Source organism: Carlito syrichta, unplaced genomic scaffold, assembly GCF_000164805.1.
Source record: "Carlito syrichta isolate Samal-C Ts95f unplaced genomic scaffold, Tarsius_syrichta-2.0.1 Scaffold308158, whole genome shotgun sequence".
Taxonomy (NCBI): domain Eukaryota; kingdom Metazoa; phylum Chordata; class Mammalia; order Primates; family Tarsiidae; genus Carlito; species Carlito syrichta.
Genome location: NW_007252254.1, coordinates 186,088 through 207,100, shown reverse-complemented (window position 1 = coordinate 207,100; position 21,013 = coordinate 186,088). Strand labels below are relative to the sequence as shown.

General features: G+C 40.6%; 1 protein-coding gene across 1 annotated transcript in view; it reads right to left on the bottom strand.

The window, feature by feature from the left end:
- Window positions 1–348: 348 nt before the first annotated feature.
- USP40 (ubiquitin specific peptidase 40) overlaps window positions 349–21,013 on the bottom strand; it is an 80,925-nt gene continuing 60,260 nt past the window's right edge. The window contains exons 22-32 of the mRNA XM_008065104.2: window positions 20,272–20,308; window positions 18,252–18,316; window positions 16,580–16,654; window positions 13,800–13,926; window positions 10,983–11,077; window positions 9,545–9,663; window positions 8,771–8,836; window positions 7,034–7,244; window positions 6,790–6,885; window positions 5,307–5,401; window positions 349–1,597 (exon numbers count right to left, since the gene is read on the bottom strand). Of these exons, the coding sequence (XP_008063295.1) occupies window positions 1,486–1,597; window positions 5,307–5,401; window positions 6,790–6,885; window positions 7,034–7,244; window positions 8,771–8,836; window positions 9,545–9,663; window positions 10,983–11,077; window positions 13,800–13,926; window positions 16,580–16,654; window positions 18,252–18,316; window positions 20,272–20,308 (1,098 nt within the window). The 3' untranslated portion in view covers window positions 349–1,485. The remainder of the gene's footprint in view (window positions 1,598–5,306; window positions 5,402–6,789; window positions 6,886–7,033; window positions 7,245–8,770; window positions 8,837–9,544; window positions 9,664–10,982; window positions 11,078–13,799; window positions 13,927–16,579; window positions 16,655–18,251; window positions 18,317–20,271; window positions 20,309–21,013) is intronic.

Below are 21,013 nucleotides of genomic sequence, written 5' to 3'. Positions count from 1 at the left end.
GGGTGTCCAGCTTCAGTCATGACGTGGACAGTTCTTGTGTCATCAAAACCCTCCATACCCCTCCGTAAAAATGCAGTCTACACCCCAGGTGGGCATCTCCAGAGACTAGTGTTTGAGAACTGGAAAGCAGCTTGCCAGTCAAAGTCCTACTCCTTACAGTGCCAAGAGCGTCAACAGCAAGGAATACACAACTTATGGCACAGATGCTCTAGGACAATGTATGGAAGATGAAGGTTTCTCTAATGGTGGTTCTGATAGAGAAGGAAAAGTTGGGCTGCCCACTTAGTGCCAGCTCTTTGGAAAAGGCTCCAAAGGGAGCCGAGCACCTGGATCCAGTGGGACAGGCAGAGGGCCATGTGTCACTTCCCGCCCATCTCGACATTCCAGTGATATGGGGACTGGTGAAAAACCGAAACCCAGATGGCCACCAGGCCAAGAACGCATGACACCTTTTAGGAATGCTGCCTTCCCTGAGGTTGGCGTCTGAGGTCAGCTGTCCCAGGGTCTGAAATCAATCAGTTCAGTGACACAGGTGCTCTATTTGTCATGGGTGCCAGTTAAATTCTTTTAAGTTGAATCGTGATCTTTGCTGAATTAAGAGGAAAAAAATCTTAATTTACATTTTCTTTTCCTCGTTTTAATAGAAGCTATTTGGGAGAATCAACTTGGCCCACCCAGGACAACCTGCAACCCACAGGCTGTGCCAGGCTTATTTGCCTCGGCCCTCCTGCCTGCCAGGCTTCTGGGCAGGAAGAGAGGCAGAGGCACTGGGCAGCAGTGGCCCTGGCAGCTAAGACGTTCTGATCACAGAGCACCCAGGTCAGACCAGCCAGCCACACTGGACGCTGCTGACACACTAGCTGAGCCCACTCCATGTCAGAGGTGTCAGGTGTCTCCCCATCATGGGACAAGCTCATACTTCAGCATCACAGGTTTAACTCACACCAAAGGTGGGGCACGGAGTATGTGAGGACCAGAATGGTGTGAGCAAAATAAAGTCCAGAAAACAGAACACCCCTTCCATTACAGCATCAGTTCAGAACCTGTGTCAAGGCAAATGACCAAGAGCCATCTGAACGGTGTAAGAAGGGACTGAGCATGTGTACCTTATACAGCAGACCTAAGCATTGTGCCCATACTTGGGGTTAATTAACAAGTAGCACATTTTCAGGTAGAAAAGGCACCTGGGTCAGGTGTCAGTCGAGAGGTCAGTACCTGGTTGGCACTGCATGTATGGCAGCCAGGTCTGCACCACCACCCATAGCTAGTGTGTGTCACAGAGCTGAGCAGCCAAATGCACTGGCCTTCTTGAGAGGAACCAGCCCTTTGCACGTAATGAAGCCAAGGATTTGGGGGTCTGAAGCTTGGGGAACCTGACCAGAAGTCCACAGACCAACAAAGCTCACTCTTGTGGACCCAACCAGAGAGGTGGAGAGGAAGATGGGTGAGGAGCATGGAGCCCATGGGGACGTGCCACTGCTGCTGCTATCTGAAACTCCCAACACGGATGGAAAGAGAAGCTTCCGGTCCTCGGAACTGGGCAGGCGTCTCCACATGGGAGAAAACGTCGCTGTTCTGCACACGGAGGGCTTCTCGGCTGTGGAGACACAGAGACTGTCACTGACTTGCAGTCACAGATACAGTGGGTCACCAGGGTGAGGGGTTACAGTGACTACAAAATTCATTCCAATTTTTAGGGGCCTTGTTAGGACAGGCCACAGGGACACGTTTGCACTTTTGCCAGATATTTCCAGCCTCCCCCCAACCCTTCGCCAGATGACCCTGTTTACCCTCCCACCAGTCCAATGTTTAAGGACAGCGGGTCCCACACCCTGGCCACATGGCATGTCACAGCTCTGTGTCTTTTCCAATCTGTTAGGTGAAACTGTTTCACAGCAGAGTAATCTTGTTTCTTTACCTTTTGAATGGAAGTAGGACATTCACAGAGTGCCTGCACATGATAAATGCACAACCCCATGAATTGTCACAAATGTACACACCTATGTGACACGACATGGCAGCTGCCTTTGCCCCTTCAGTCCCCATCCCAAGAGAACCACCGCTCTGCCTCCCGTCACAGGTGGGCCTTCGCTATGACCCACAGCAAGGAAGCAGGACGTCAGCAGGTACCCCGCGCTGGCCACCTTTGCCCAGCCTGCCTGATGTGTGTGTCCTCACCTGCATGCTCAGCGCCCTGCCAGCCCCCTCAGGAAGCCTCCACGGCTCACCTGCCAGCCTTCTGCTCAGCAGCCTTTCAACCACAGCTGGAATGTAGCCCTGGTGAGTAAAGCTGCCGTGGGCTTTGTGGTATGCCTGGGTGGGCATGCATACGTATTTCCACGGAAGAGAACGGCTGGCGGCGCGGGAGGTGCACGGGAGCTGCTGTAGGAGGTCCCTCCCTGTGTCCCTAAGTGCTAGGACCAATTCCACACCCACCAGCGATGCATCCTTGCCATGCTGGTGTCTTTATCACTTTTGCATTTCTGGTGGGTGTGTGGGGATATCTCAGAGTGGCTGGAATTCACACTTCTTTTATCATGAATGTATCTGGCTGAGTATATGTTTATATGTTGGCAAGCAATTTGCAGCTCCCTTTCTGTGAACTGTTCATACTTTTGCCTATATTTTTATTAAATTGTTGGACATTTTCTTATGTATTTGCAGCTATGTTTCCAAAATTACAAATAGCCACACCCTTAACCCAGCAATTTCACTTGCAGAAATGTGTCCTACAGACCCACCCACATACGTACGGCAAAACGGTGCATGTACGAAGTTATTCACTGTGATAACGCAGACTGGTGACACCCTGGAGGTCTGTGAGGTGCACGTACATCACCTAAGCTACGGTCTACTATGCACAGGACACCACCCTCTCACCACAGGAGACAGGGCAGTGAGAATACTCTGGCGAGTGAAAAGGGCAAGGCACGCCACGGAAGTTCTGTGTCAAAAATGAAGGAAAAGCATGCTCATCTGCCCCTGTACGCAGAGCTCTTGGAAAGGATGCCAGGTCCAGTCGTGCTGGTCTCTGCAGGAGGGGCTGGTGACTGGGGAGGAGGAGCAGACTTCTCATTGAGCCTCACTGGTGGCTTTTGAATTTGGAAGCACATGACTCTCAACTCTCAAAAAAATCAGATAAAATACATGAAAACACAGCAAACAGTTACAGCATGATGCTCATGAAGACACAACTGCTCTAATATGCAAATGGGACTCATGAGGCTTAGGATAAGATTTTCAGTGATAGCAACACGAACTTAAAATATGCACTATCTCAAACAATGCAGACAGAAATGAAGATGGCAGGGCCTGGAAAACTGGTGGCTGACTCCAGTAACAGCCCTGGTGACTGCATTTTCTACCTTAGCTAAAAACTAAGGTAGAAAATGCAGTGTTTTAGTGTATGTGTATGATATATGTTTGACATAGAATTTTACCTGAGACTTTAAATACGTATGTGTGACCTTTAAGCAGGAGAACCCCAAAGCAGCCAGAGCCCTCTCCTCCTGTCTTCAGGTCCCTGAGGGCACCAGGCCTTGTGAAGTGCTGTGAATGGGTGTCTCTTGCACTCCCAGGGCAGTCAGGGAGACAGGAAAGAACATGGGGCAAGTGCTGCCCAGAATCACCCTAGGGCATGGGAAGAGAAGAGAGGAAGGAGTGCCCTGGGGTCCAGGGGCCAAGCCCTGGAGGATAGCCCTGCAAGAGGAGGAGCAAGGGAAGCAGAGCATCATGGTCTGAGACACCACACACAGGCAACCATTTGGACTCTATCTAATGAATAAATGAATGAATAAAACTCCCTGCACTCGTGTCTGTTGAGCATACAGAAGCACGGTTCTGGGTCCTGGAGATACAGCTGTGAACAAGAGAGGAAAAGCTCCTCTGCATATGAAGCCCACATTCTAGATCTTTCCATCCTCACTACCCAGTATAATCCACCATCACCTCAACATAATTAGCATGAGTCTCCTCACTAGTCTCCCCTGTTCAACTCTTGGCCCCTATAATCCATGCACCACACAGCACCAGAGGTCATTTAAATGTGTCCCCCTTCAAGTCCTCCAAAGGCTGCTAGCCGCATTTGAATTCTAGACTCTTTGCCATGGACACAAGGACCTGCACACCCAGCCCCACCTGCCTCACCACCTTCACCTTGGACCTCTCTTACCCAGGGCCAGGCACCCTGACAGCAGTAGGCACACAATGCCTGGCAGGTCGGTACCCAAGATACTGAAGGGCGGGAGGAGAGGGAGAATAGAAGGCGAGCAGGGGCAGGCCAGGCAGGCAGATCACCTCAAGGCCTATGCAGTAGTTGGGTAAGCACAGATAAAACCTACCAAGGCAGAGCAGTCAGAACATGAGGAAACGCTGTTCTAGGAGAGCCAGAGTCATTGAGACTGGGAGTGGGGAGAAGCTAAAGATGCCCAGCAGGCCTCTGGTACATCTTGTCCCTCATGGAGCTGACACCATGGGTCAGGTGCTGGCTGCCTAGTGGTGAGCTGGCCAAGCATAGTGAACTGAATCTCACCAGCCAGTTCCCGGAGTGGAAGCTTCTGTGGGCTGTTCTGTAGAGATTTTGGTGGGTGTGCTCAGCCTAGAGGCCAGGAGAGAGCTGGGTTATGCACAGACTGCATGGCTCACCCCGAGTGGAAGCAGAGTGAGCTTTCCAGGCAGCAAGGACTCAGGTGGAGCATGGAGAGAGGAAAGAGCAGGTGGGCCCAGCACTGGGAGGACAGATGGAGGGAGGGAGGCTACAGAAGGGAAGAGAGGGGCATGCGACAGCTGGATGGTCAGGGGTGAGGCAGTGCCCTGGAGAAGAGGGTAAGTGGCGCTGAAGACACAGCGTCCCTTGGCAGAGGAGCCGGGCTCTGGGAATCTTGGCGAGTGAGAAGGGCAGCGAAGCACAGGCAGACGGCAGCAGGGGTTGAAGAGGCAGCTAGGTGGGGTGTGTGCTGCAGAGTGCTCTGAATTTTAGATGCTGGAGACCTGAGGGTGTTGGCGTCTGAACAAAAAGCCAAGACTCAGAAAATGGGGCAAGGCTGCGCATGAGGAGAAAGGACGACCGTGATTGCGGAAGAGCCCCGGCGCAGAGCACGGGCACAGGTCTCCTTGCAAGGCCGCTCCACTGCGCTTTACAGAAAGCTCTGGGAAGAGGCCATCTAATGAGGTGAGAATGTGGGTAGCAGAGAAGAGCCCACAATGCTGTGTTTCTTTATGTGCAAGTTTCCTAGAACAAGGGGCAGGAGTCAGAAAAAGTGTGTGGCATCCATCAGCTGCATGACAGTACAAATCCTGGTCATTACCTTTTCTTTTTCCCCAGGGTGAGTTGTTTCTGTTTTTCTTTTCCAATGTCATCTCTGATTGTACTGAAATCATCATCATCATCAACCAGAAGATTCTACATTTCAAAATAATTAATGAGTAATGTGTTCAGACATCTTTTTAGCCTACATTTAAAAGAGATATGTTTAGAAAATTACCTAGACAAAAGGAGATATTCAAATGTGCATAAACCAGGTTAATAAGATAAAAAAAATTCTACTGCTGGATGAAAACAAATTCAGAGGGTGAGAGGAAGAGCTTCATGAGGGAAGTTAGTTTTCATCTGACCTTTGCCTTCAATAGCTCCTGCTGGAAGTGGACCTAACAAGGGGCCTTAAAGGGATATAAGTTAAGAACTTACTATGTAGAAATCATCACGTTGACCACAACAGACTTCCCATCTCCCAGTTGTATGGCTATTGATCTTGGAACCTTGTGAATTCTCTTATCAGATCTAATGGTTTGCCTGTACAGTCTCCTGAATCTCCTTTGTAAGAACAGTTTTATATCTTCCTTTCAAAATTTATTTTATTTTTTCTCTTTCAATTTTTATGAATTTACTTTTCTTAGGGGCGTAGGGAGGTTATATTACATTGCCTATTCATTTAGTGCCATGTTAAATAGAAGGGTTGATTAAGGGAATCCTTATTTTGGATCTCACTTTAATGAAAATTCTTTTGAAGTTGTCACTATGTATGTTGCTGGTTTAGGGTAGGTGCTTCCGTTAGGTTAAGGCATTTTTTTCTATTCCTATTTGTTCTAAGTTGCTTTTTCAAATCATGAATGTACACTGGATTCCTAATATTACATTCTGTTCTATGATTTTTCTGCATCTGCTGGATTAGCCACTTGACTTTCTTTCTGTAATCTGGCAGGACAGTGTAGCACATAACATATTCTTGTTCTTCCTTAACCTGGCAGGACAGTTTGTCAGATGACATATTCTTGACACAGCCATCCTTCATTGCTTGGACAAACCTACTCTGTTGTCATATAGTAATTTTTTAAAAAGCATACCTGTTGGGTTGGACTTGCTAGTGCTTCATTTAGAATTTTACAGTTATGGTCTTAAGTGAAACTGGTCTACGTTTTCTTTAACTGTCCTTGACCGTTTTGGTACCGAGGTTCTATTGGCCTTGCTTTTTTTGTTGAGTTGGAGTCTCACTCTGTCATCCAGACTGGAGTGCAGTGGCCACTCCCAGCCATCGCAGCCTCGCCTGCTAGACTCCGGCAATCCTTCCGTCTCAGCCTTCCAAGTAGCTGGAACTGCAGGCGTGCGCTACCACGCCCGACTCTATTGGCGTTGTAAAGTGAGTTGTCTAACTTAAAAAAATCTATTCTCCGAAACAATTTGCATAAAATAAAATTGTCTGTGTCTTGGAGATTTGCCAAAACTTCTCTGTAAAATAATTTGACCCTCATCATGTCTTGTCAAAGTGGTAAATTTGCTGTTAAACAACTTACCTTGACACCAATAATATCTCCATCTTTCAAGTAATAAGGTGTCCCTTGTAAATTCTCTTGTTTTTTCTTCTTTTTCCTTTTGGTAATTTGCTGGTTCTGTAGAAAAATCAAACACCTTAAATGAACAAAACTCCAAGTCAAATTCTTACTCCAAGTCAATTCTCTATCATTGTGAAAAATTGCAGTTAATCTAACCACTATGCCAGTAAATCCCAATTTCTCTGAGAAAGCCCCACAGCTTTACCCAACTAGATATTGGCAGCCATTCAAACTTTTCGGGAAAGTATTTGGCAATTTCAATTTTCTCCACAGGAAGACAACAGAAATCAGCAACTCTCTGTCTCAGGGAGCTGGCGGTCCAGCCCCGCGTAGTGTTCCACACCAAGTCCACAGCCAGGTTGTAGGCCCTCTCGCCAGGGATGCGCATCTGTGTCCTCAGCAGCACGTCCTGGGGGCTGCACCAGAAAACATCACATGCCAAATTCAAAACAAACAAAATGAAAAACATGGTAACTGTTGGAGTGTGATGGGCAAAGCTTTCCCTCCAACTTTTCTGAGAGATTTTCCCTATGTCCTAAATGCTAGTGGCAAACCCTTGTTCCTTCAATCCTGACAAAGAAGGGAAGCAGAGACTCCATCCTGAGTCCACAGCTCAGTGAAGGGAAGGAAAGAGGTCCAGGGCAGGGACTGCATGTGGTAAAGGAAGAGGTGAGAAGAGTACAGCCCAACTGAGGATGAAAAGCAGAGCCAGGCAGCTGGCAGGAAGAAAGCTGGCTCAGGCAGATGCTTATGCCCTTGATCTTGGGAGCTGTAAATCAGGACTACGGGGGGTTAGCCAGGAAGAAAAAATGAGGGTTTGAGTTAGGAAGAGAGACTCAGAAGTGGTGAGAGATGATGCTGCAGCTGCAGGAGCAGGAGAAACCTTATCAGGAGAAGAAAAAGAAATGCTGTGAAGTCCATAATTTTGTCCTTCTTTAATGCAGAAACTTGGATGGATTTGGGGTCTATTATACTCAGTGATCTATTACAGAAAGAAAGAATTGAGTACCACATGTTCTCACTCACAAGTGGACCCTGAACTTCTATCATAATACTACAAAAATGGGATTGGCAGTAGCAGGACACTGCCAGGGGAGAAGGGGGCACATAACATTAATAAGGGTGCCTCATCCTAATCCAGGTGAGGTAGGGTCCAACAGGAGGTCCAAAACTTCAACTGTACCTAAACCATTCATGCACCCAATCCTGACTTGTACTCCACAACTTTAAAATAAACCAGAAAAAAAGAGAAATGCTCAGAAAGATGGGAGGAAAAGTTAGATGTATAGACACCGTTACAAGACACAAAGTAAAAACGACAGATACGACTGGAAGGCAGAAAAAGGGCAACAAAAAGTACCATTTTTCCTTAGGCTGCTGAGACAATGAGTGATTTTTTTTTTTTTTTGGAGACTGACAGGTATACTGTGCTTTTGTTTGACTCTATCCTCAGGGACTTGTGGCTTATGTTCATTTTTTTTTTTTTTTTTTGAGTCTGACAGGTATACTGTGCTTTTGTTTGACTCTATCCTCAGGGACTTGTGGCTTATGTTCATTTTTTTTTAAGGGAAACATGGTTTCTTGAAACATTTGTAAAGCATTCACTTTACCCCTTTATTTACATTGTTTTTGTACCATTGTGATCCACGTGTTAAATGTTGTTATGAGCCTAGCCTCCCAAGTAGCTGGGTCTACAAGCATGCACCTCCATAACTGGCTAATTTATTTGATTTTTTTTTTTTGTAAAGACAAGGTCTTGCTATGTTGCCTAGGCTGGTCTCAAACTTCCGGGCTCAAGCAGTTTTCCTACCTCGGTCTCCCAAAGTGCTGGGATTACAGGTGTGAAACACTACGCCTGGCCTAAGTTGTTAAATTTTTACAGAGATAAACTACTCAGTATGATATGTGTGCATAACTTCAGATGTGAAATATAATTTCTTACCTCAAGTTTTCTTCTTTCTCAAGGGGTTCTAAGCAGATCTCAGTTCTCCGTCCTAGTTTATATTCCCTGATAATAAGTGAAACAAAATCATATTGTGTGACAGATCATTTAGCTTGGTTAAATAATTCTTTATCAATTTTTAAACACCTTGTTTCTTAAGCAAAGGCCTGTTTTTTGAGGACCATATAAGAACATTCAAGTTTCCAGAAAAAGGGAAAGCTAGAACCTGTGAAGTGGTGATGATTTAGGGTGATTTCTTACTAAACATGGAGGCTTGTCTCTGTGAGGATGGTGAAATTTCCTTCTGTTTGGCCAGGGTTTAGATTCTCATGCCAGTCACTTTTGAGGGGTAATCAGCACAGAAGTAAAAGAAGCCCTCAGGGATGCTTTTTGCAAAGAAAACCAGTAACTAAATGTAATGCCCCAAACCTGCCCTTGAAGTTCAGAGTTCCAGGAGGAGGACCAGGTGAAGCCAACATGTCTGAATAAGAAAGAGCTCACCTCTGCCTTCCACCTCACTCCGAACACTTTTAAGATATGATAACATCACAGTCTCTGCAGTATAGAGAAGATACACAAAATGATGTTCATACTTAACATGGAAAACTAAAGATGTCCTAGGGTTTAATTTATGATAAGAGGCATCATCCAGCTCACAGACATGGATCATCAGGAATGGACTGTCTGACTCAAAAAACTGACTCTCCTTCATCCCTCTCTGTACCCAGCATCGTGGTGGCAATGGAGAGGGCAGAATATCCTACAAGGACCTACTTGAGCTGCTGCCGGTCGGTTCTCAGAAGCCTGCCTGGGCGCTTATTCTCCACTGTCCAGGCTCTGAGGAAGGCTGGAGATGGAACACCAAACTCCGGGGACGTGGATAAGGTCATAGCCTAGCAAAAGAAACAGACATTTCTCCAATGGTTTTAAAAAACACTCTGAAAAACATACAGCTTTAGAAAAAAATGAAGCACTACACAATGACATCTGAGGGAAAGAGTATCTCAAGTAATGACAAAATCTATTTTACTAAATCACAGGTATATATATTTCTCTCTTAAATAAAATTAATCCTGAGTAATTTTCATGTTCCTCTCCACTGAAATCAGCTTGAGAAGTGAATTTTCTATTTTAAAATCTGAGCCAAAAGCTCTTTTTAATCATCAGGACTCAAAAAATGAAACTTAAGAATTTCTATGTAAGTATAATTCACAAAAGTAGAGTCTGAAAGAAAGGGGTTTGTCTTTAACTTTCATCAGTGCTAATACAATCCTTCAACAATGTTTGCTCTGCCAATGAAATAACTTTTGATTTTGAAATATTCCAAAATTTTTGGCTTTAATCAGTAGGCCCAAACTGCTTGTTTTACTTCTGCAGGGGTAGATAACTTTAAGCCCCTCTTATATTTAGGTTGAAGCATATGAAGTTGCCAATATTCATCCATTTTTTTGGACATAAAACAGCAATTTTGTATCTTTCAACCTAATATAAGAAAAAAAGTATTGTCCCATTTGTTCTCATGAGAATAAAGCTGTTTGCTTCTTTGGAGGAAGGTTATTTCATTCAATGAAGATACACAAAAGCCAAACATCAACAACTGCTCATATATATGCCTCCACATTTTTTCCTTCAAGAGAAAGTAGGGATGATCACTTCAGTCCAACAATAGTAAAATGCCTTTTCAACATTGTTGTATTTAATCCAGTCTTTTCACTTGGACAAAACCCTCGTTCTCTGTGAATGTTAATGCACAAGAAAACATTACCTAGTTTAGCATTCTGACATAAAAGCTGTTATTCTGACCTCCTAGGAAACTGATAACATAGCTTTTCATAACAACATTTAACATATGGATCACAATGATACAAAAACAATGTAAATAAAGGGGTAAAGTGGATGCTTTACAAATGTTTCAAGAAACCATGTTTCCCTAAAAAAAAAAAAAAAATGAACATAAGCCGCAAGTCACTGAGAATAGATTCAAACAAAAGCACAGCATGCCTGCCAGAGTAGGGATCAGTGAGGGCCACGAGGAGCTGTCTGCGCCATGGGCGTGTGGTGCCTGCTGGGTACTTACCACTGAACATGGCATATGACAAATGCCATATCAGAACAGACTGTAATTGAGGGAAAAGGAGATAGAAGAATATATTAATATCTCACTGGAAGAAGCCTTATCACCACTAAGTTATGCTGCAGGAAGAAGTCTGACCTGGGACTTCAGATCTGCCAGCACAGCATCTTCTGAGATCTCCACATCTCCCAAGTAGAGGAGAGAAACTTCTGCAGGCACGTTCCCAGGAGCACCTTCCAAAGGACACAGCTGTATAGTTAGAAGGAACTTTAAACTTAGTTATTGCATATTTCTGAAACGCATTGCCACGTTTTGATATTGTGAATAGGCTTATTAAAATTCCACTCAAAATCCAGATCTCTCCAGGCATGGTGGCTCATGCCTGTAATTCCAGCACTTTGGGAAGTGGAGCCAAGAGGACTGCCTGAGCCCAGGGTTTTGAGACCAGTCTTGGACAACTTGACAAGACCTCATCTCTCCAATAAATAAAAACATTAACCGGGTATGGTGGTATGCAACTGTAATTCCAGCTACTTGGAAGGCTCAGGCAGAAGGATTGCCTGAGCCCAGCAGGTCAAGGCTGTGGTAGCTGTAAGTATGCCACTGCACTCCAGCGTGGGCAACAGAGTGAGAGTCTGACTCAAAAAAAAATAAAATAAAATCCAGGTCCCTCGAATAAGCACCCTCATGATTGCTTGGGGTGCTCCTGCTTGGTTAGCAAGCCGTCAGGGGCACAGTGCTGGCAGAATGCCATGAGGAATTTTACACTATGCCATCTACTTTGAATATTCTTTTCCACATTGTGTCCTTTCTCACATTAGACTTTGTTGGTAGGATGCTCAACCCATGTTCCTTATGTTAGCTTCCTGTTTCTTTCTCATAACACTCATCCCAACTTGTTACTCTTTTGTCTATTTTCATGTGTGTCTATATGTGCATGTGTTTGATATGCCTCTTCAAGAGAACAAGAGAATAGGATTTTCAAGAGGGAGAGGCCACCTATCTTGTCTGCATCTCAGTGCCTGACATAGTGGGTGCCACATAGCAAATGCCCAATAGAAGTTTAATGAATGAGAGAAATTTTGACATTAGAAAGTCCTTTCCAAGTTTGTTTTTTTAAAGAGAGAAATAAAATGCCCTCTCATCAAAAACTCTGAACATAAACTCTGGCAACTAAATTTTAAATTCAGAATATCTTTACTCATTTTTGCTTTGTCATTGTTTACTGCTAAGCACACATAATAAGACATTATGGATAGATTATAAGTAAATTAAATGCATGAATAGTTTGAGTGTCTTAAGGAAAATACAGGCTGGTAGTACCCAAAAGACAATTTTAGTGGATTCTAAACAATAAAACATACAGTCATGTGCCACATAACAGTTTCAGGCAATAACAGAGCACGTATGTGATGGTGGTCACATAGGATTAAAATGTTGCATTTTTACTGTACCTTTTTCAGTTTAGATATACAAATACCACCACGTTATAACTGCTGGCAGTATTCAGTGCAGTAACATGCTGTACAGATTTGTAGCCTAAGCATAGTAGGCTAGGCCATATTGCTTACATGCATAGTTGGCCATTCCATCTAAGTTTTGTGTAAACACAATGTTTGCACAGTGATACTATTGCCCAAGGACACTTTTCTTAGAACATATTTTTAAGTAACACATGACTGTACCTCTCATTTGCTGTGACAAAGTACTAGCAAAAAATGAATGTTTTTCTTTATTTTCATGGAGAAGCAAACTGATTAAACATGCTTTTAAATCTGTATCCAACTCTATATGTAACTAGTATTCTATTGCCAACGCATTTTTAGAATTAGTTAACATAAACTAATGTAGCCCAACTAAAAAATAACTTTATGCCAATTTCATAGCTGACTCAACATATTATGTTACTCTATACATATAATCCTAAATTCAAAGAACAAGGAGATATGATTTTGACTCATTTATATTAATTTCATTACTGAGCCTTAAAAGATTTTAAAAAATACATAATACGACAATACTTAAGGCACAAAAAAGCTAAATAGTTAAGTAAAGCATGATAAAAATATAGCTAAAAAATTGGATCTACTAAAAATATATCTTTATCTACAGTTACAACAGAGACGAAAAGGTGGTGTTTTTTTTTTTTTAAATAATAGAGTGTAACTCTGCTTTGTACAAAGGTAATTCAACTCACTGATAGCGACTTCTGCCCACTGTGATGAGTATGCTAAATTTTCAGTAAGACAAAATATTTCTTCCCACAAGTCAGTGAGATGATGTCAGATGCCCCAGAAGCAGTTCCTGAGAGGTTTGGTGGCAAAGGCAGACAGATCAGGAGGTAGGGCAGGATATGGACTCCCACCTTGGTCTCTGTCCCCATGGGTCAGTATTGGTTGAGGCCTCAATATCCCAGTACACGATAATGAATAGGGCCTCTGTTTCCCTTAGGATCTTGAGAGATGATACATACAAGGTCTCTGAAAAGTATATGTTGATATAATAATAAATGGAACAAAAAGATATATAGTGCTTTGCAGAGGTTACAAAGCAACATATAAAAATAGGATGGTGTTATTATTATGGAATGACTTAATGGAATACATAGGGGTTTTTTTTTTGGTATTTTGGGGTTGTTTTTTTTTTTGAGTTGGAGTCTCACTCTGTCACCCAAGAGTGAGACTCCAACTCAAAAAAACCCATACCTGGCTAATTTTTTTATTTATTGTAGAGACAAGGTCTTGCCAAGTTGCCTGTAGGCTCAGGCAATCCTCTCACCTTGGCCTCCCAAAGTGCTGAGATTATAGTCGTGAGCCACTGCACCTGGCCAGAATACATAGGTTTTGATTTTTAATCTTGTATTTTTAAAACAAATATTTCAGTTGCCTCTCAGAGAAGAAGCAGTCATCTCACTTTTCGTCCACACTGGTTGCTGAAACTCCATTCTGTCCTCACCTTGGGTGGAAGGAGTCTTCCATAGCCCATCTTGAGAAGGAGTACAGTTGGTCTGGTCCTGATGACTCTCCCAGTGTCCTAAGGGAGCCTGAAGCTGGTACCACCAGATGGGAACCTTTAGGAAGCCCTGAAGATTGAAGCATTTTTAAATGTTGTAGTGTACAAAGATTGAATGAATCTCCACTTTTGCTTTCTTTCTTTCTTTTTTTTTTTTTTGAATTGGACTCTCAATCTCAATCTGTTGCCCAGGCTGGAGTGCAGTGGCACACTCACAACCATCCCAGGGTCGACTTGCTGGGCTCCGGTGATCCTTCTGCCTCAGCCTTCCAAGTTAATTACAGGTGTGTGTTACCATGCCTGGATAATTTTTGATTTATTGTAGAGACGAGGTCTTGCCAAGTTGCCCAGGTTGGTCTCAAACCCGTGGGCTCAGGCAATCCATTCGCCTCAGCCCACTTTTGCTTTCATAGAGAGAAATGTCTTGATGATATAAAATGTTCCTGAATTTATTATTTTTCCTTTTAGGTTAATTAATTGTCATAAATTATACTTGTTTATTGTTTTTGCACTCAAAAATTTAAAATAATAAAAATCATGAAGTAAGAAAAAAAGAAAATCATAAAAATCAAACTTCTGTGACTAGACTAAATGTCCTTTGCTTAAAAGTATCTTAGTAGATAGAGTAAGTGAGAAGCATAACAGTAACAAAATATTTGCCTGTACACACTGCACCAGCATTTCCTGGCACTGTCTGAGCACCATTGACATAGTACCAGTCCCAGCAGCTCAGTTTATCATATAGAAGCAACAACCTATTGGTCTAAGTTGGATTTTTGTATCAAATTACGTGAAATAAACCCCTGTTCATTCAGTTTTATTAATTTAGCTAGACCTTCCCACCTCTTTTTTTGTTAGTAAAGAACTTTAATAGTTTTATTAAGTGATAACAAAATTATTGTTACAACACTCTATTTCTAACAATAAAAAATGAAAATGTGAAAAATAACATGTAAAATATTTTAAATATAATAGTTCAAGAAATGCACACTACAATATTTTTGTTTGTCAAATTGGCAAAGATTAATAAATACACAACCTACATTCAATTAAATGTAAATGTTCTGTAAATCAGAACAATAAAATTCCATTTTTTCCACCTAGCAGATTGTGACTGTCAAAAATCAGAAAGTTACATTGGTGAAAATACAGGTAAACTTTAACTCTTATAAACTGGTGGCAGGAATATAATCTGCTGCAATTTTGGGGGAGGCTAATTTGACCACATCTGTCAAAATTTAAAATGTGCAAGTCCTTTGAGCTAGCCATTCCATGTTTAGGAATTTACCTTTTGATTATACTACTGTATGCTCAGAGAGCCATATATGCAAAGACATTCATGCAGATTGTTTATGGGAGCAAAACCATGAACCAACTTCAAGATCTACTTTAGAAGACTGTACAATATGGTAGGCCATAATTTTTTTTTTTTTTTTGAGAAAGGGTCTCAGTGAGTTGCCTATCTAGTTTATAGTGGTGGGATCCCAGCTTACTGCAGCCTCGATCTCCAGGCTCAAGCAATCCTCTCACCTCAGTCTCTTGAGTAGCTGGGACTACAGGTGCATACTATCACTCCCAGTTTATTTTTGTATTTTTTTGCAGAGATGAGGTCTTGCAATGTTGCCCAGGTTGGTCTTGAACTTCTGGGCTCAAGCGATTCTCCCACCTCAGTCTCCCAAACTGCTGGGATTACAGGTGTGAGCCATTGTGCCTGACTGAATTTTCTAATCATAAGCAAATGGTTATGAGTACTGGAATTTTTGGCCATTTTTAAATTTTTTCATTTTTACATGTATTCACATTTTACAAAAAGGAATAAATATTGATCTTAAAAAGTAGTAATAATATGTAATGTTTATGAAAGAGCTCATTTCATGAGCTCTGTCATACACTGCATATAGGATTATAAATTTGGTACTATTTGTTGGGGAAAACAATTTGGCAATATATAGCATTAAGTCTTTAAAAAGTTTATACCAGGCTGGGTGTGGTAGCTCACACCTATAATCCCAGCACTTTGGGAGGCCGAGGTGTGAGGATTGACCAGGCTAGGCAACATAGCAAGACCTCATCTCTACAAAAAAATAAAATAAATAAAATATAAAATAATAAATAAAATAGCCAGGCATAGCGGCATGTCTGTAGTCCTAGCTACTTGGAAGGCTGAGGTGAGAAGAGTAATTGAGCCTAGCTAGGAGTTTGAGGCTGCAGTGAGCAGTGGGATCATACCACTGTATGATCTGGGCAAGAGCGTGAGACCCCGGCTCAAAAAAAAAAAAAAGTTCATATCTTTGACTTAGTAATTCTACCTTTAGAGCTATTTCAAGATCCTTTTAAAAATGTAAATCCTTTTATACTTAAATACTATTTATAAGAACAAAAAAATTAAAAACAAGCTAAATTGCCAACAATGGGAAATAGGTGAATTAAATTGTAGTAAATCATTACCTTGAAAATGATGATTGTTTTTGGATTTTATGATCAGGTTAAAATGCTAAATATAAAAAGTTGGCAATCAAATTTTGTATACATTTGATTTTAATTTTATTTAAAAATATTTATGGGAAGGAAATATATCTGATAGGTAGGATTTGGAGAAAGTTCCCAATTCTCTTTATGATTTTCTGTATTTCCCCATTTTCCCACAATGAGAATATATCATCTCTGTAATAAAAAAATAATAACTACTACTTATGAAATGTCTATTCAGAAGAAAATCTTACCGGAGGAGGAAGTTTTCCTTCAATTAAAAGCAAAGTATCTCCAGAACATATCATAAGCTCTTTCAATGTTGCATCCTGGGAATATAGAAATTCTTTTTTGTCACTTATGACTTCTGAAAGGAACAAACAAATCATTGGATCTTTTTTAAATCCTATACCTCTATTACCTTTTTAAGAAATAAATAAATGAGTAATAAGGCAGATATTAAAGACAAAGGAAATAAACTAAGACTATAAAATCAGTATAGCATTCTGTATTAAATTGTGGGGTATAAGCTATAAGTATCATTAAAAAAGGAACAAGGGCAAAGTCAAGGTTGATAGTAAACATTACTTGTTTTGGTAAAGAACTAAGAGAACAGACTGATTAGAGTTGAAAGCCCCAGCTGGAGAGCAGCAGGAATAACACTGGACTGAAAGGGTAGACATAAACCGAAGAGATATGGGATAGAGATAAAAGGACCACTCAAGATTTCTGAGACGTTTATAAAGATCAATCTGGTTGCTACATGTAGACATAATGAAATGGGGAACACCTGGGCCCAGGGAAGCCATTGTAGCAATTTAGGTACTAGACAAAAGAAAGCTTGAACCTGGAGGTAACAGTGGAAATGGTCAGGGAAGGAGTGGAAAAGCTGACAGGCCTTTGGAGGCTAAGAGGAATTATGAAAGTAAGTAGGGTAAGCCATATTTTACCCTTAAAGATGAGGGTGGGAAAGAGAAAATCTTTAAAGATAAGTCAGTTTTGAGAGTAATGAGTTTGCTTTTAGATGAACTGTTTGATACCTATTTGGGAATTAACAGAGAAGAAAATTCTGAAGCTATCTGAGTAAATATATTCTTTTGACATCCAAATTGTATGTCCTGAAGGTTCTTTGAGGTTTACTTCTTACTCTGTACAGTTAAACTCCCAGCCAAAACTAAAGAGGGGCCTCTCTCTATTGACTGACTGACTGCTATACAGCAAAGGACATTCCAATGGAAGGCAAACCTGTTTAAATCAATCTTTTGTTAACATTCAACATCACTGTCCCTTACTAAACAGAAAGCCAGCAGGTAAAGATAAGGGAAAGGGGCAGCTGACCACATCGATTGTCTAAGCTTTCTCACAAAGCTTCATTTTGGGTCTACTTCTAAGGCCATGGGTTTGGACTGGGTTTGATGATAATGGGATCAACATAAGGAGACTAACTAGATTCCAACTATTCTGTGATAAAATTATTCCTAAGGCTACTCAAAGCATTTGGCTGAATCTAGAGTTTGGACCAGAGTCTAAGTAATTGGTTGACAAAATGAATTCTGCCATCATTAATTTCACAGAGAAACCTGAGATTAAAATGTTCAGGGGTCAAAATTTCAGAGTGAATCTATAAAATTCTTTCATTAGTTCAAATGTCATTTTTACTCTGAAGTTTTTGGCCTCTTACTGAATTACTCCTCCTAGGGATATGCTCTCTCTCATCAACAGGAGATTTATCACAGATGTCAGAAATGTTTCCACCTAGCAGACGCTTTTCTTCTATCAAAAACACTACAGTAAGAGAAAGTGAAAACAGACCTATTCATAGATGTTTCTATCCTGCAGAAAGTAATTAATGAGTGGGGTGGGTATAATAAAAATACACAAAACCCTTAATCATTTTTAGAGTAAATTGTATAGAAATCATCTTACTTCTTCACATAAAGGCTCCCCAGCTTCATAGCACCAATCCATCTTTCGTAAATGCCACAGCTCTCCTATAAAGGAATCAAAATCAGGATAAAGTCAGAATATGTTTTTAGAGTCTATCAGGCATGGTCCTTCTAGATAAGTTATATCAAATGAGATTTAATCTGCTAATTATTGCTAATTATTAAAATTAAATTATATCTTCCAGAGCATGAAATAATTGTGTCCTCAATTTGGCTAATTTGGCCTCTCTTCCACCAAAAACTTTACATTCATGAATAAAAACAACACTTGCTACTGTTTTTTTTTTTTTTTTTTTTTTATCAATATTTTTTATTATGATGTTGTGGGGTACAGTTAAGGATTAGGTATACAATTACGTTTCATTCTGGTACCCTGTTGATAAGAGGTGTTTCCCTGTCCCCAGACAGATATTTGCTACTGTTAATCCCATCTCCCTCCCCCCCCATAGTTTCCCAGTACCGTCAGTCATTTTCTTTTTTTTTTTAATAATTAATCAGTATTTTTATTATAGTTTTGTGGGGTACAGTTAAGGGTTAGGTGTACAATTACGTTTCATTCAGACACCCTGTTGATAAGAGAACACTTGCTACTGTTATACAACATTTACTTTATATACTTATTATTTACATGTGAATGCATATAAACAGCACACATTAGTATACATATGTACATATATAAATGAGTATAAAATCACTTCTGAAAGCATGATGAATTGATTTTTATTTAACTGTCTTAGCTGAAAGTATTGCCAACATTGCTCAGCAATTGCTAATGTGTACAAGAAATTATTCCTATCTTCTTAGCAGTTAAACTAACAAAAATATAGTGCTAGTACTTTCTGAATAACATTTTAATAATGAATTGGTATAAGTGAATATTTATAAACATTAAATAGATTCTCATCGGGTATCTGTTTTTCAGTATACTTGCTCTATAGGTAAAATGACAAGATAATTTTTGGGGGGTGGGTGGGGAGAAATTTGAATGGAGCAAAAGTTAGAAATCCTGGTTATTAAATAGCAATATTTATAAACAAAAAGTTTCCCCAACCACCAAAAACATCTAACAGCCAAAGGAATACACACAGATCTCATGTTTATCTCCACAGGCCACAGTTTTTGAATCCCAATACTCTTCTTTGCAGATCCTCTTTGTCATTAGTCTTAGTTTTAAATGCAGTAAGATTTACATCAAATTTTAAATTCAAGTAATTACCAATTTAAAAAATCACCAATAAGTTAAAAATGAACATTATTACTTCACAGCACAGCATGGTGAAAAGAACTTGCGTTCTGAACGAGAGACCTAGACAATTTGCTGTGAAACTCTGTGAAAACATGTAACCATTCTCAGCCTTTGTTTCCTCATCTGAAAAATAGAAACTGGTAATAATTCCTGCATGGTAGGACTGTTGCCAAACTTAAATGAGACACTGCATGTACACTTCTAGAAGAATGCCTTGCACCTAGAACATGTTAACTTCCTTTCCAGATAACAAAGTCACAGGTTTTCACTTTAACAAAGTTTGAGAACAGCAAAGTGCTGCTCTTACTGAAAGCAGAATGATGCCTCATTAAAATAACTGCAAGATTCCACCCAGAAAGCTACTTCAAGTTATCTTGGATTTACTTTTTCATTTATTTTACATTTCATTAAAAGGAAGGCACTGAACTTCTGAATCAATGAGATTAAATTTTAAAAAATCAGTGAAAGAGCCGGGTAATTTCAGGTGGTATATAGATCTTTATTTCTTTTGCATCTTTGCTGGATCCTATCCAGGTTCTCTTTACTCAGAGCTAATCTACCACTCGTTTTCCTTCAGCTTGCAAACAAGAACCAGGAAAATTTATTACATACATACAGACATGTAAACTACTTTATTTTCCTCCACAATCCTATACAATTTGTTTTTCCCACAACCCTAGAGAGAAAAAAAGTAAAAGTTTTCATTAAGCTTCTAGATAATTTAAGTAAAAGATGTGAATTGTAAACAACTTACCTAGTAGGCCAGATTTCTCCAGCATTATCTTTAAACACTGTAAAAAAAAAATTATGTCCAATGTTAATTTTACATTTCTGAGTTACAGTTCTAGAAGAAAAACCCTTTTTGGAACCTGAACCTATTTAAATCTGCCTCTATTTAGTAATTACTGAGTAGATAAAGATAAGAAGATGACACAAGTCAGCTTTCTTTTCTCAGAGCTAGATGGGACTAATTTAGGAAGGGGAAAACACATTTTCTGGTATTTGCAATCAGAACTTAATTCAAAATTTCATTTACCAATATCCAGGCTTGAACCATGACCTCCTTTCTATGAAGATTAGAAGTGTATATTTGACCAGATATGATCAATTGGGTTAATTTTATAGACATACATTAAACTCTGAATCCTATAAAAGGTAAAACCACTGCACTCAGAGACATGTCGTGGATCATCTACCAGGAACTTGACCACACTTTTTTGCAAAATAGTGAAAAACTAATCACTTCATATTAAACTTTATTTAGCATCCATGAAAGACAACCAGTCATATAAAAATTCACAAGAAGTGTGCAAGCTGTGATCTCATGGAATAATGCAAAAATGAGACAATAAAAATTTCAACAAAAAATAGTAACTAGCCGGGCTCGGTGGCTCAGCCTGTAATCCTGCGCCTTTGAGAGGCTGAGGTGAGTGGATTGCCTGAGCCCGCGGGTTTGAGACCCGCCTGGGCAGCGAGACCTCATCTCTACAATAAAT